At 42.1% G+C, this 14,635-nt stretch overlaps 1 protein-coding gene across 1 annotated transcript in view; it reads left to right on the forward strand.

Moving 5' to 3' along the window:
- cadps2 (Ca++-dependent secretion activator 2) overlaps nucleotides 1–14,635 on the forward strand; it is a 145,385-nt gene that overhangs the window by 71,078 nt on the left and 59,672 nt on the right. Inside the window, exons 9-12 of the mRNA XM_041037942.1 lie at nucleotides 3,476–3,542; nucleotides 5,022–5,130; nucleotides 5,458–5,658; nucleotides 13,583–13,719. Coding sequence (XP_040893876.1) covers nucleotides 3,476–3,542; nucleotides 5,022–5,130; nucleotides 5,458–5,658; nucleotides 13,583–13,719 — 514 coding nt within the window. The remainder of the gene's footprint in view (nucleotides 1–3,475; nucleotides 3,543–5,021; nucleotides 5,131–5,457; nucleotides 5,659–13,582; nucleotides 13,720–14,635) is intronic.

The following is a 14,635-nucleotide window of genomic DNA, read 5'->3' on the forward strand; positions in this document are numbered from 1 at the left end:
CTTGTTGGTTGATCCTGTCTTTTAAAGTCATGTTCAGATCTGTTGTGCTAAACATGTCAAACTGATTCTGAAATTCTGGTCTTTATAGATTCATTTGTCTTTGCTAAACTCCATCGTCCATCAGAGGCTTTTCTCTTTTGTTTGGTTGGTTGGTGTTTTGACTCTTTTTACTGATCCACTTAAAGGTCTGTTTACATCACTAACAACAGCAACACTGAAATTAGGAGCAATTAAGAAATGAAAAATGAAAGTTGTGTTTGCGTGCAGTTCTCATTTCCTGCCAGAAGATGGCAGCAAAACCTCATTTTCAAAGCCACAAAGCTACAATGAGGAAACACCTCATTTGATTTAACACAGAAACACAGTGTCTGGTTTTCTGTTGCTCTTTTGACAGCAAACATCTGTCAACACTTTAACCTTTTCCTTCACAGGTTTCAGTGTTTGAGGTTTAAGTCATAGAAACATTTAGTGGTGCTCATATATTAAGAAACACAGGAACTGTTTTCTGCAGCTTCCTAAGATTTTAAAAACCTTAATAAAATCACAGATTTGACAGTTTTTCCCGTTGCTTTGATGGCGTGTTAGAAATAAAATTCCTGGGTTTGAGAACAGAGCAAAGAGAAAATAGCTTCTGTGTTCTCAGACGTCTTGATACCGTCATCCGCAACACAAACTGACACCTGAAAAGAAAATATTGCAATTAAAAAACCCTTCACTCGAAACGTCAAAGAGAAAAACAGCATTTTTTTTCCAACGCGGTGCAAATCAGGAGTTCAGCCCACAGTCATTTGATGTTGATAAACAAAACAGAAAATGAAATGAAATTGTTTCTCACCGTCTGTTCACTGCTCTGTATCTTGCTTGTCATTCGCATCAGGTTGTAGATTTTCATTCACTTCACACCTGCTGTAACTTTCTCCCTGAGCAACATAACCTCAGGTGAAAGAGTGTTCGTGTCAGTCAGTGACGTCTGAGTGTGACCTGGACGTGCTTCGATTTGTGTTTGTGACTCTGAAAATAATCGGAGTTTAACTGAGGACAGACTGTTGATACTGTTGGACATCAGACTGTGTCACAGTGTGACTGAACCTTTCGGTGTCTAATGTGACTCTGTATCAAAGCACGTAAAGGAAAGAGAACTTGAAACGATTAAAAATTAAAGCGATAGCATTTGAAATTGTGATCAGTGCATCGCAGTGTTTGCCGTCTTAGATCACACAGAACCACATCAAACCCAGGAGGAAGATGCAGCAATAATAATAATAATAATAATAATAATATTAAATGGTTTTACCCTAAGGGCAAAACTTTGTGCTAAACTAGGCTGGAGTTAGTCAGGTTACAATGAACTAAGAAGTATAAGAGGTTCTGTGTTGGACTCGTCCTCCACAGTTTTCCCTCCTGACTCCTCCTCCTCCTCCTCTTCCTCCTCCTCCTCCTCTTCCTAACAGCCTCCTGCAGGAGGCTCTGTCACTATAATGAAAACAACACTGTGGGAGTCGGCGGCTCTGATAACAGACTGAGAAAAAAAAGAGGGGGGGATGCAGATCAAGTTCAGTTTTCAAAAGCCTCCACAAGGGGGCATTGTTAGTCTGCCTGTGAGTCCAGCCTGTCTCTGGTTCAGGTCCAGCTCCTCTTCATGAGTTTAAACTGGTTCTCTGTGATTTCTGATTTGATCTTTCAGGTCCCTGTGAACATAAAAGAAAAAGCTAACTTATAATGTTTTTTTTTCTTATAAACAAATGAACAAAATGGATGAAGGTGTGAAGTTATTGCATGTCGCAGAAGACAGAGCTGGTTTTTGATGCCAGAAAACAGAAAATGGTGAAAATCTATTTAAGATCATTCTTTAGAAATCTGTATTTTTCTGTGTCAAACAAGCAAAAAGAGCAAAAAAAAAAAAAAATCTTTATGAACAAGTGTAAGAAAAAATAAAAATCCTGTTTAGGTTATTTACTTACTTATTTAATATTTATCGTTTGTTCTTTCTTTTTTTTAATTGTGATGCAGCAGTCTGCCTTTTAATACACTTGCATTGATTTCTCAAAGGATGGGAAACTGTTTGTCCTTAAGAAAATGAGTCCAGTGTCTCATCACTCTGTAAAAACCCGTAAAGTCTGGATATCCGGCTAAAGGACCAGTGAAAGATGCTTTTTCGCAGCGAGGACTGCTAAATGCCTGCAGTGAACTCTTTGGCGTCTGCAGTCCATCCATCCAGCCATGGCGCCGTGCAGCTGAATGGATGTTTGAAACCCTGCAGGAGGAGGACAGACAGCCAAATCATTTTCACAAGTGGCCGGCGAGCGATGCCACATGTTAACCCGGAGTCGTGCAGAATGTGCAGAATGGCCCAGATTCTCCGTCCAGACGCGCCGCAGCCTTGACTGGAGGCCTTTTCTTTAAGGGCGGGCAGCAGGGCTGAAGAAAGAGGTCTCGCCATCGATTGATTTTCCTCACTTGCACTTGCCTGTATCCCACGCTTCAGGAGGCCCGGGAGCAGCCATTGATTGAGAGGCCACGCTGGTCATTCTTCCATTTTCCTCAAGACTTCCTCAATGAGATGCTGTGTGTGTCATGGCCTCTCTCAGCTCAGGACTCATTACTTTCTCCTTTTAGTTTCCTCATTAGGAGAAGAAATTAATGTCTTCATAACGGTAACAGCTGAGGGACTGATGACGTAATGTGGTGTGATATATTTTTTTTTGGTCAACAGTCTAAAAAGACATTTAACGCACAGTGATATAAACAGAGAAAAGCAGCGAGTCCTCACACTGGAGGAGCCAGAGAATGTTTGGTGTTTCTTCTTTAGAAATGACTGAAGCGATTAATCAATGATCAAAATAGCTGTTGGCAAATTTTCTACATTTTGACTAATTGATTAATTGCCTGATTGTCAGAGCTCTGAGGGAGATAATTGAGCAGGAAAGTAATGTGAAGGCGCCGTTTAGAGACTCTGGTGCTCAGATTATTAATTTGAAGAGGCAAATTAAGAAATTTTAGGGAAGGTTTTACTAATTCAGAGGAAATAAATGTATTGATCACACAAATTAGTGATCTGAGACAAGAATATATGAAAAACCTTCCAACCTGACAGCTTCTGAAAAAAAAAAATCACACATGAATTTATCATGTCATATTTGACTAAATAATTTCACCTCCAGGTTCATTAACAGCTGTTCTGAAGCTTTTGATCATGATCATTAGCAGTTGTGGTTTGTCAAGTAAATGTAGACGTTCAGATTTCCTTTTTTTTTCTGATCACTTTCCTGATCAATTTAAATATTCCTCACCCATGTTGGCTAAAAGTCTGAGTTTCAACTTTCATTGTTAACCTTGAAAACTGCAGTTCTACCAATGGGCAAATGCCATCTGATGATGAAGCCACTTCATCAAACTAATGTTTGAAACAACAAAAATCAACACGAACATCTATTAAAACCTTTAAGTGAACGTCCTGTTGTTCACTGTGTTTCAGGTACCTGTACGCTGTGGGACAGAGGGTCTGGAAACGCTGGAAAAGAAGATATTTTGTTCTTGTTCAGGTGAGAAACTGGTCAAGCTGAGATCAGAAGACGTGTATTGATCTGTGATTTGTAGATTGTGTTTTACCAGCAGGACACAGCAGGCGACTGAGATGAACGGAGGAAAGATCTGAGCACTGGTTTTGACAGATCCAGCATCAGTGGAAATATGAAATAACTCATTTAACAGACGTTTGTGTGTATTTAAACTGCATTAGATCCAAAGCTCACAGAAAACATGTCCTCACACTGAAGCATCTCTTTCAAAGACTCTCTCTGCTGAGAGGCCGTCGAAAGAGGGAAAAACTAAAAACAGTTTGAGGTTATTAAAGACGATCATCTCACATCAGCCACTCAACCTGAAACAAGAGTCCCGCTGAAGCAAAGTTAAATTAAGTTTTGGTTTCTGAAATTCTCTTTTACACTTTTTCATTTCAGCTGTCATTTACTTCCTGAGCACTCAGCGATCACTCACGGTCTTTGAGAGCAAGGGTAGACATTTAAATGAAAATGTTGTCTTTTCTCTGTGAAATAAAACTCTGGTTACTTCTCTGTGTCGTCAGGCATCAAAAGATAAAAATCTTTTTGAGTATCATTGATATTTTATTGATTTTGGTCGAGGATGTTAATGCTTCATTGAGTGTTTGACAACACTTCAAAAATCCTCAAAAACTCTTCTATGCCACAGTTTAAAAAGGATTCGGTTTAATGTTGATTAAAGAACATTTTTAACATGTTTCACCAGCTACAACTTTATTTACACAACCAAGATGTTTGTAAGACGTGAAACATCTGCTTATTTGTCTTTTACATTGTAAGGAAAATATAAAATTATATAAATAAAATATATAACATAGAAAATAACTTTAATGCACAGAGTCAGTGGATAAGAATAGTGAATATTGAAGTTACACCATTGCTCTTTTAAAATGAGCTGGTGATTTGGTGACAGTGTCGTGATTTTGAAATCAGGATTTCATCAATGCAGAGCTGCAGCTTGGAAGTGGCTGCTGGTTAACATGTCGTCTTAATGGGTCGAGTTTCAGTCACTGTTTCGTATTTGTTCTGTTGTTTGACAAGCAGAGACACAAAAACCTGTAAATGAAGCTTTATTCTGCTGCGTTTAATGAAATGTGAGCACAGAGGAGGACAGAGGCAAACAGATAAGGAGCTGAAAGCAGCTGAGACCAGGCAGGACGACGATGCGACACCCCGATTACCACCAATATGCTAATTAGCGTATGATGTCATCTCGAGACTTTTTGATCAGGTTTTAGTAGGTTTCCACTCAAAGTTGTTGTTTACAGCTTTTCCACGACGGTTTTCAACTCAGTCAAAGCAGCTGGTGAGCATAGTGGAGCGTTTAGCAGCTAAAGAGCCAGATATTTCCCTCAGGAGAGCTGGTGGAGACCAAAAACGGATCTAAAAGAGAGGAAATACTGGACTTAGATTCACCAGGTGGAGACAAGCATGACTTCAGTGTGTGTCTTTGTCCTGCAGGTGAGCCAGTACACGTTCGCCATGTGCAGCTACAGAGAGAAGAAGGCTGAGCCTCAGGAGCTGATGCAGCTGGAGGGCTACACGGTGGACTACTGCGACCCTCAACCAGGTAGACACACCTGAGCCGTCTTAACCGACTCCACCACGCAGGGATTTACACTGTGACAGAACAGGTTTCAGGATTATAGAGGCAGCTTCTATGACTGAATTTAATTGTCCAGACTTCCTCATACGGGCAGACTGAGGCTCCACTCTAATGATTTATTTACATTTCAGTTTGTGGAACAGAACCCAGACTTCACCTCTCTGTATTATTAACTATGATAATAATAATTTAGAATTTAGATTACCATAGTTATTTGAAGACTTCACATTGGTAACATGTTCTGTAATTGTGTTTGTTCATTTTATGAACTTCCTCCTTCGTCCTCCTCAGGTCTGCAGGGTGGTCGGGTGTTCTTTAACGCAGTGAAGGAGGGCGACCTGGTGATGTTCGCCTGTGACGATGAGCAGGACCGGGTGCTGTGGGTCCAGGCCATGTACCGGGCCACTGGACAGTCCTACAAACCAGTCCCACCGCTGCAGAACAAAACCACAAACTGCAGAGGAGGAATTCAGAAACCAGCGTCCCCCATCAGTAGGTTCAGATTTTCTCTGGATTTGTTCTTAACGTATTCTTAGACAGTGTTTTAAAAGTGAAAGTACGTAAACAGTCTGTCAGAATAAAACATGCTGATAAGTTCTGTAGATTCTAACCTTCATTTAAATATTTTTTATGACTGTAATTTTCAACATACAACAAGCTCTGCTGTAACAAGTGAAATTCTTCACATTCAGCACAGACACTGGTTTATGAGTGAGGTGCCTGTGCAGCGATGGCCACTTGTGCACTTAACATTTTCGTATAGAGACTTGACTTTCATCTTTCTTCCATTGTTTTTTGCCTTCTACCTTAATGTATTTCTACTTTCATTTCATCTTTCTTTCCCTCCTCCTTATTCCTTCAAATCTTTTCTGTTTTGTTCTTTTTTTCCCATGAAACAAGGTTTTTTTTTTTTAATAAATCCTGGACAGAAAAACAGTGGAACTGTCCTTTACCACAGAGAGACAGACGCACAGCAGGACCTCAGTTTGAACTTATGAGGGTTTTTTGATTTGTTTGCAGAGAGAAAACACACACACACAATATCACACAGACACACACACAGCAGGAAGCAGATCGAAACAGGTTAACAACGTGCAGCTTGTGCTGCTGTAACAGAGAAAACACACAGAGGAAGAAGGGATGGAAGAAATGAAAGAAATAGATGAAGAGAAAACAGACACAAAACGAGGGACACTCCCATCTTCAAAACAACAATACAACACAGCATGAATCCATTTTTCTTACCTTCTTCTCCTTTTCCATTCATCCCTCCTTTTTTCCCACTTTTACTTTCTTTTTCTCTTCCTTCCTGCTTCCCATCCTTTTTTGGTCTTAGTGTCTTCCCAGATTTTTTTACACTCCTTCCATTATTTTTCTTTTGTCCAGTCTTCCTTTTTACCCCTCTTTTATTTTTCTCATTTCTCACCTTTCTGTTTTTATTCTTCTTTTCTTTCCTTCCCTTCTTTTATTGCGTCAATTTTCCATTCTCTCCCTCTTTCTTTATTTCTCTTGTTCAGTCTTTTCTTCCACTCTTCTCATCTTTATTCCCTGTTTTCTTCAAACTTATAACTATAAGTATAAACGAACCAAATTTCTGTTCACAGTGGAATGTTTCTCACCAAACTCGTCTGTGTCTCCGACGTCCAACATGTTGAACACATTTCCTTCCTCTTTAAAAAAGTAAAAAGCTGATTTTGTTTATTTTTAACCCTTTGTTGTTTACATCCATGTTTATTTGGTAGCAGTTGTCTTCTTCATTGCCTTTTGTTAAACCACTTTTAAAAACACAGCACCTTTAAGATTTTCCTTCTTCCCACATGTATTCCTTTTCTTACCCTTTTCAATGTATTTCCCTCACCTCTTTTTTATTTGTCCTTTCTTTTGTCCTCTCTTTGCTTCCACACACACACCTTGTTTTGTTTGTACACCTCCTCCCCCTCATCCACAAATCATTTCATTTATTAGGGCGTGAGCGTACTCACAGGCCGCCTCCTCCCGGCCGAACACCGTGCCATGAGGGGCTTCATACTGAGAGCTGATTATAGTGGTATTTGTGTAAATTTGCTGCGGCGGTGGCTCGTTGTTGCCGCTGCTCGTTAGCGTTTAATGGAAGAGATTGAAGAGTTAATGGCGAGAGGTGCTGACACGTTGTTCGCAGGTGGAAATAGAAGGTGTCCCTGAAATAGCTCTTAACTGGGTGCTAAGTGCTGCTCTGTGTGTGTGTGTGTGTGTGTGTGTGTGTGTGTGTGTGTGTGTGTGTGTGTGTGTGTGTGTGTGTGTGTGTGTGTAATGGCTTTGACAGAAAGTTGTTCTTGCTTTACTAACGATCATGTCAGTGAACCTTCATCCTTCTTCTCTACTCATAAAAATGAGAGGCGAAGGTTAAATAACACTAATGATTGCATGTGTACACACGGACAAGCACTTAGGCAACCACACACACACACTCAGACACACACACACTGAGACAAAGATGGGTCATTTGACATTAACAAAATCATAATTCTCCCGTCTTCATGGAAATGGCTGCGTTTTCTAAGACAAACGAGTCGTTCGTCTCCACTTGAAAGTTAATAACTCGGAGCGAACAGATGAGACAACGAGAGCAGGGACACAACATGTCTCCTTTGTTTGTCTCCAGCTCAGGACTGTTTTCAGCTTTGTGTCTTTGGATGCGTCTCAGAGCACAAAGAGCGAGCAGGCGGCGGCAGATTTTATTGACCAGCGTGTGACAGCAAATAATGAAGCTGTTTACACGTGGAAGTCATGTCTGAGGCTCACACGTAGCCGGCGGCCGACCGTTATTGTTGTTACTCTGCTGAATGGATCCTACTCTGTGAATTCTCAGCTTCTGTTTTCAGGGATCGGCTCTTCCTCTTGTTTCCGTCTGGCGTCCAGCAGTGTTCTCACACTGAAAGCTGATAACTCGCTGATCAAACTTTAGCCAACAGGTTCAGGAAAGATGGTGGTTTAGGTTAAATGTAAATAAACAGGTTGTGTCTGAAGCCACTGGGAACTTTTTCTGTATTAAACCTCCCAGGATCTTTACCTGAACTGAACCAGGTGTATCAAACACCAACTCAGAGCGAATGGGTCAGAGAAGAAATAGAAAAGATTAAGTCAGAAAAGGAAGCTCTTATACTGAAAAACCATGAGGCTACACATTTCATTTCCCTTTTATAAATCCAGTTAATCATTGTTTTCTTCTTGTTCTTAGGTCAGTGCTGTTTTATGACATTATTTTTGCATTTCAGATGTAAGATCAGTGACAGCTGAAGGATAGTGATGATGTTTATGATTGAAAATGTTGGAGCAGCAGGGAAAGGTTTGGTTTAGATAACTGGTTTAAGGTGCGTGTCTGTTTTGCGGTTCTGAGACCTTGCTGCCTTGTGAGCACATTCCTGCAGGTGGCCTTTCCTGACGCTCAGCTCTGAAGTGAAAACTCGAAAGAAAAGGACAAACAGACAAGTGTGAGTTTTGCTAAAGAAACTCCAGCGCATATCACTTCCTGTCACCCTCCCGCCTGTTCACTGAAACCGCCAGTTCACGTAAAGAAGAACTGAATGGACCAGTGTCCCAACGACCTACAAACAAAGTCCAAACAAGTGGAAATCACCAGGCTGTGGGGACTTTTGGTTGTGACCTTTGACCTGAAGTCCACTTTTATCAAACAGATCATGACTTCCATCCTCAGGGTGTCGGGACTCACTTAAAGGTGTTTTTTCGGGGATGTTTACACCTTTCAGTTGTGTTTTTGAAGAAGCAGGTGGTCAGTTTGACAGTGAGGATGATCCTGAGGAGAGACGTCCAAACTGTCCTCTGGTCTTAACCTTCTGGGGATTCAGTGGCACCTTCAAACACAGCAGAACAGCTGAGGATGTGTTTGTGTGCTTCTCTCAAACTTTTCCCCCAAGTCGAGTTTGTCTGTTTGAGATCTACGTGGCGAGAAGCCTCCCTCAGCCAGGCGGAGGCTGATGGGCTTGTCCGTCCGCATCTTCATCTCTGCTTGCCCTGACGTCGTCGCGGCCATGCTCTGACGGGCAGATCAAGTCACATCTCTCAGCCTGGTGCACCTGAAACTGAAACGCTCCGTCCTCCTCCTCCTCCTCCTCCTCTTCGTCTGCATCAATAACCTGCCATCAGCGCCCACCACCTCCTCTCAGAGCAGGATGTCACATAGATGTGACTGTTGCTGTGACGATACCAATGAAGCCAAGACAAGATGGATATGGAGAGATCGAGCGGAGAAAACTACCCTCACCCTCCCACTTCAACACACACACACACACTCTCACACTCACACACCTCGACACCCAAACATCCTCACACATCTTGAAAACATGATGCCAAGATCTAGACAAATACAAACGATACATAGTTGAAAATTACATTTTCCATTTTAGTACATTACACCTTCAGAGTTTAACACTGTCGGACTCCGGAGGGAAGTAAAGAAAAAAATTATCATCCTTTTTATGCCACAAATTCTTCTTCCTTGTTAAAAACTTGGCACCTGCATTGCCCACGTGAAGCTGCTCACAGATTGGTTGGAGATGCTGGTGTGTTATGCTATGCTAGTTTAAAGGCAGTTGTACTTGCCAAGATCTATAAACAGACTTTAGCGTGTAAAATCGATGCAGTTCCCCTTTAAGGCACAGACACACACGTTGTGGTTGTTTGGCTGATAATAAATTGAATGTGTGTGTCACTGATCCGATGTGATTGGGTCTGTTCTGATCTGGTTCAGCTGGTGTTGACAATATAATCTTAACTCAAGGTTCACTTACATACTACTCCAAGATGTGATTGAAAGCTCTGTAAATAACAGTTTTTAAACGTTTGATTTTTACAACTGGAGTCATGATTTGAATGAACCGTCTGGAAATATAAGTGGGAGTGACGGAATGTTTCCGAGGTTTGAGGTTTGAGCTCGGATGAAGTTCACCTCAGTCTGATAAAGGTCTCATTGTTCAGCTTTGGTAGAAAATCTTTCCCTCCCTCTTCTTGAAGCAGTGGATCAGCCAATCAGCTTCTTTAATGTTCAGGCCTGGATGACGCTGGATTACATAGGTCAAAGTTTACATGTATATCCGCAGGTTAAAGTTTGAATCCTTTAGATTTTCATGAAATCAAACCACGTTTTTGAAACCGATGATGAGTCTGTGTTTTTTCAGTAACAATGATTCAGCGTGTTTACGTTCTGCGATCACTTCTCTGTACAGAACCTTTCGTTGTTGGTAGCGTGGTCTGACATTCCTGCAGAGGATTCAAGTTAATTCAGTGTTAGCTGTTCTGAAACTGTGTGTGTTCGTTTGGCTGCACTATGAACAGATTCACCAGCTGCTCTACTGTTGTATTTCTGACTCAGCTCTTTAATCAGATCCTGATATAAATTTCGTGTTTTAGAAAAACCTCCAAACCAGAAATCTGTCTGCAAAGTGAACAAACCTTCACACAATCTGGACCAAATGCACACACACACACCATCTGTGTCAGGAGCAGTGACATCCATCAAGATTTTCTGTCACGCACACTCATTCACACACACACACACACACACCCAACCCCCTTTTTAACACAAACACACCCAGCAGATAATAGCTGAAAGTTGGACTTGACACGGATCAACATCACTCCTCCGCCGTCTGTCCCCCAATCAATACTCCCCCTCCTCCCCCCTCCTCTTATTATCAGCACTAATCTATATCTCTTTGTCTCGTTTTCTTTAGAGTCACCTCCTTCACTCCCTCTTTTCTCCAAATTACATTAAGGACAATCCCATGTTTTGGAGGTAATGAATGTAAAATGACCTACATCAGAAATTAGACAGAGGGAAAGCAGGCCACAGGAGCCAAAGGGCAGCCAGAGACAGAAAAGTGGGAGAGTCAGAAGAAAAGAAGACAGGAAGAAAAGGACGGGAGCGTCGATTGGAAGTTGATTGTGGAGATTTCACTTTTGCTGTCTTTTTTTTCTCAATCGGACAAAAGCGACAAAGGGGGGGGTGGGGGTGGGGGGTGAAACACAAATGTCTGAGAGTCCTTGCGGGCTTCTCTGCATCCACACAAAAATAAAATGGCAGCGTTAATAAAAAGCGATTGCTAATGCTCGTCTCGGGCACGAGGCCGCGGGCGTCGCAGGCGTGGAAACAGCGCCGGCATTCTTCAGGGAGCCGTGGTCTTTTGTGGGGCCATGTGTCACGCTCAGAAACTTCCCATCCCGAAATGTACTCCAACAATAAAGGCAGAGTGGAGAGTGTTAGGCTTTTCATTTGGTGGGGCCATTAACAGGAAGACCTGAAAGGACTGGAAATGAACCCAGGTTTGCTCAAGCTGGGACACCCCTTGCCTCTTCTGCTTCTTTTATTTTTCCTGTTTTCTGTTGATTCCTCCGTCGCTGACCCCGAAGCCTCGTTATCATCTGCGGCTCCAGGCGCCGCACGGCCCGAGCTGCAGGAAGGGTTCAAAGTGTCTGTGCTGCTGTGTAAAAATGCTTCACAACACATCACTAGTTATTCCAGGTTTACTCAAAGCGTAGGTTTGGTTATATTCTTTTCCTGTTGTTAAAAAAATCCCACGAAGAGACTCAAACCAACAGTGAGTGTTTCCAAAGCTTCTGCTTCAGCTCCACTGTTGTCTAAAACTATTAAAATCACATTCATATAACATGTTCCTTCACGATCATGAACACACACACTGTCCTTCTGCCCCAGATACTGACTACAGCACCAAATGTGGATTAATCCGCAGCTGAAAATAGTCCCCAGAAAAATTCAGTTTCCTCCAGTTTCAGTCACATTTGTTAAAAACTACAGCATCCAATTGTTTTAGGAAATCACTGAGCCCTTTAAAAAAGGAGAAAGGGCCAATTTGAAATATTTATATCTGCAGGAGGAACCAAAGGGTTTGGAGCTGAGGGCCACAGACAGGGAAGGAAAGTCAGGAAGTAACGAAAGACGCACGAAGAAATCGTTGGTTTGTTTTTGTTGTCCACTCACGTCCAACACATCATTACCATAGGACACCATCTAAATGTTACTGACCTTAATGTCACATGACCAAGTGATAGTGTGGTCACATGATGACACCTGAGTGAACATCCGATGTGATCTGAGAGCTTCTTGAAGCTGGTGAAGTGACGGCTTTAGTTTGGATTATTTTGATACAGATCAACTTCCTGTTGATTTCCCAACAGTATGTTTACAAACATGCACCAGGATTTTGTCCTTCAGAGCATGGTCTGTCCTGGGACATGCAGCTCTGCTGGAGTCTGGTTCACTGTTATGTTAAAAAAAAAATCCATCCTGTGAAGCGGCCGAGCTTTTCCTGGTTTGAGCCTCAGTAGCTGAGGAAGTGAAATATCCGGCTCTGTTTGCTCGTGAATGATGAACGAAGAGCAGCCTGTGTTCACGAGGCCTGATCTCCTGCTGCAGCTGATCAGCGATGTGGTTGTTGTTTGTTGTCTTCTTGGCTGTTTTTTTTTTTTTTTTTTTCGACTCTGTGAGTCACTTCCAGTGTTTTCCTCACGTCGGCCATGTTGGCGAGTGTTTGTGTCAGCTGAGAGTTCTGACAGCTTCACAGAGGATCTGTAGCCAACCGAGGTGGGAACTATTAACCACAGCACTGAGAACTGACACTGCCAATGTAGCCCTGTGAGTGTGTGTGTGTGTGTGTGTGTCTTTACACTTCTGAGCTCACAGAGAGGCGTGAATGATTGTGAATCAGAGCACATTTATATGTCGCCTCTTTAGCTGTGGTTCAGCAGACGGAGCAGACTGTGCAGTCGTTTGTCTCTGCTGCTTTATTTAACGTTACGACACAGAGGTGGATCAGTCTGCACAACTAACTCAGCTCAACTCAAAAACAGGGACAGTTACCAACAAGAGACTGGTAACACATTTCTTTTCTTCCTTTAGTTTATCTGATCCCGATTTTCTTTGACTTTTATTTCTGTTGATAGGAAATTTTCTTTCCCGAGGAGGAATTCGTACAGAGCTTGACAAAGTCTGATCCAGAATGATGCTGACTGAATTGTGGGCACGTGATGGTGATGCGATGTCAATGATTTGAATTTTAAAACTTCATTGAAAAGCAGTTAACATGAGGATAAACTGAATACAAATGACATCTTCAGACATTTTAAATCACCTTTTCATGACTGAATTGTTTTACAGTGGCGTGGTCGCCATAGTGACGTTGAGAGCCCTGCATCCTGAGCAGTGAGGTTCATATTGGATGATTTTTCAGCTCAGGATTTTTATTATTTAGGCTCAGGGATAAAGCTTGAATTTGTCATGTGTCCTCATTGAGCGGGAGAGTTACAGCCATGCTGGTGAATGAGTTGTTGGCTTTCAATTCAAGGCCACAACCTCAGCGAGGCTCTCAGTCTTTTTTCCTCCCTCTCTGTGTTTCCTGTTCAGGTCTGGATCCATCGCAGCGACAGGGGGTGGAGGAGTTGATCTCTGCGTCGCCGTGTCGCTTCGACCACGCCGCCCTCTTCACCATTTTACAGAAACACACACTGCAGCACCGCATGAGCGACTCCTTCTCCTGCCTGGTATGTTAGAACACAAATAGATCATCTGATACACACACTCGATTTTTTGTTTGAGCTCAGTGATACTCCAGCACACTGTCCAGAACTCAGCTGAGAGTCAGACCGAGCAGGACTCATGTTGTTCAGTTATGTGTTGGTGAAGTCTGAGCGACTCGAGGTGGCGCTCTGTTCTCCGGTCACTGCTGATGCCTGGTGCAGAGGAGTGTGAGAAGGTCTCATTGTAGTGTAGTGGTGTTAACTTAAAGAGAGACCATGTTAAAGTTTGTGAGAGAAGAAAACTCCAGTGACCACAGTCGACCAGTGTCCTGTGGGAGCTGGAAACTGGTTTCCTGAGATGATTTCTATGAACACTCGTCACATTTCTTGTGAAATATAAAATGTTATTTTACTGTGTCTCTGCCATTTGTGGCAGTAGGTCCCTCAAAATGCTTTTCTGTGGTTTACACTCGTACATGTTTCTGTACAATAACTCCTCTACCTCATTAGACAATTAATGTTTGTTAGTCGTCAGAAAATTATCCCGCAACAATTTTTTATAAATGATTAGTTACTAATATAAATGATTAGTTACTAATACTAAATGAGCCTTCGACTTCTGTGATAATGACAAAACAAAAACATGTTCATGTTTTAACTATTTTCTGACTAAACAATTTATCAACACTCATCAGATCAAGCAGCAATAAAAATTATTGCAATTAAAAATCGAGCTGCAGGTCGAGTGAAGCAGTTAAATGGCATTACTGACTCGGAGCAGAAAGTAAAGACTGAGGAAGACGAGGAAAGTAAAACTTCTCCGTGAACAGCTTGAAGATGAGAGAGAGACAGAACGCTCTCTCTCTCTCTCTCTCTCTCTCTCTCTCTCTCTCTCTCTCTCTCTCTCTCTCTCTCTCTCTCTCTCTCTGTCTCTCTCTTT

This window comes from Toxotes jaculatrix, chromosome 5, assembly GCF_017976425.1.
Source record: "Toxotes jaculatrix isolate fToxJac2 chromosome 5, fToxJac2.pri, whole genome shotgun sequence".
Lineage (NCBI taxonomy): Eukaryota > Metazoa > Chordata > Actinopteri > Toxotidae > Toxotes > Toxotes jaculatrix.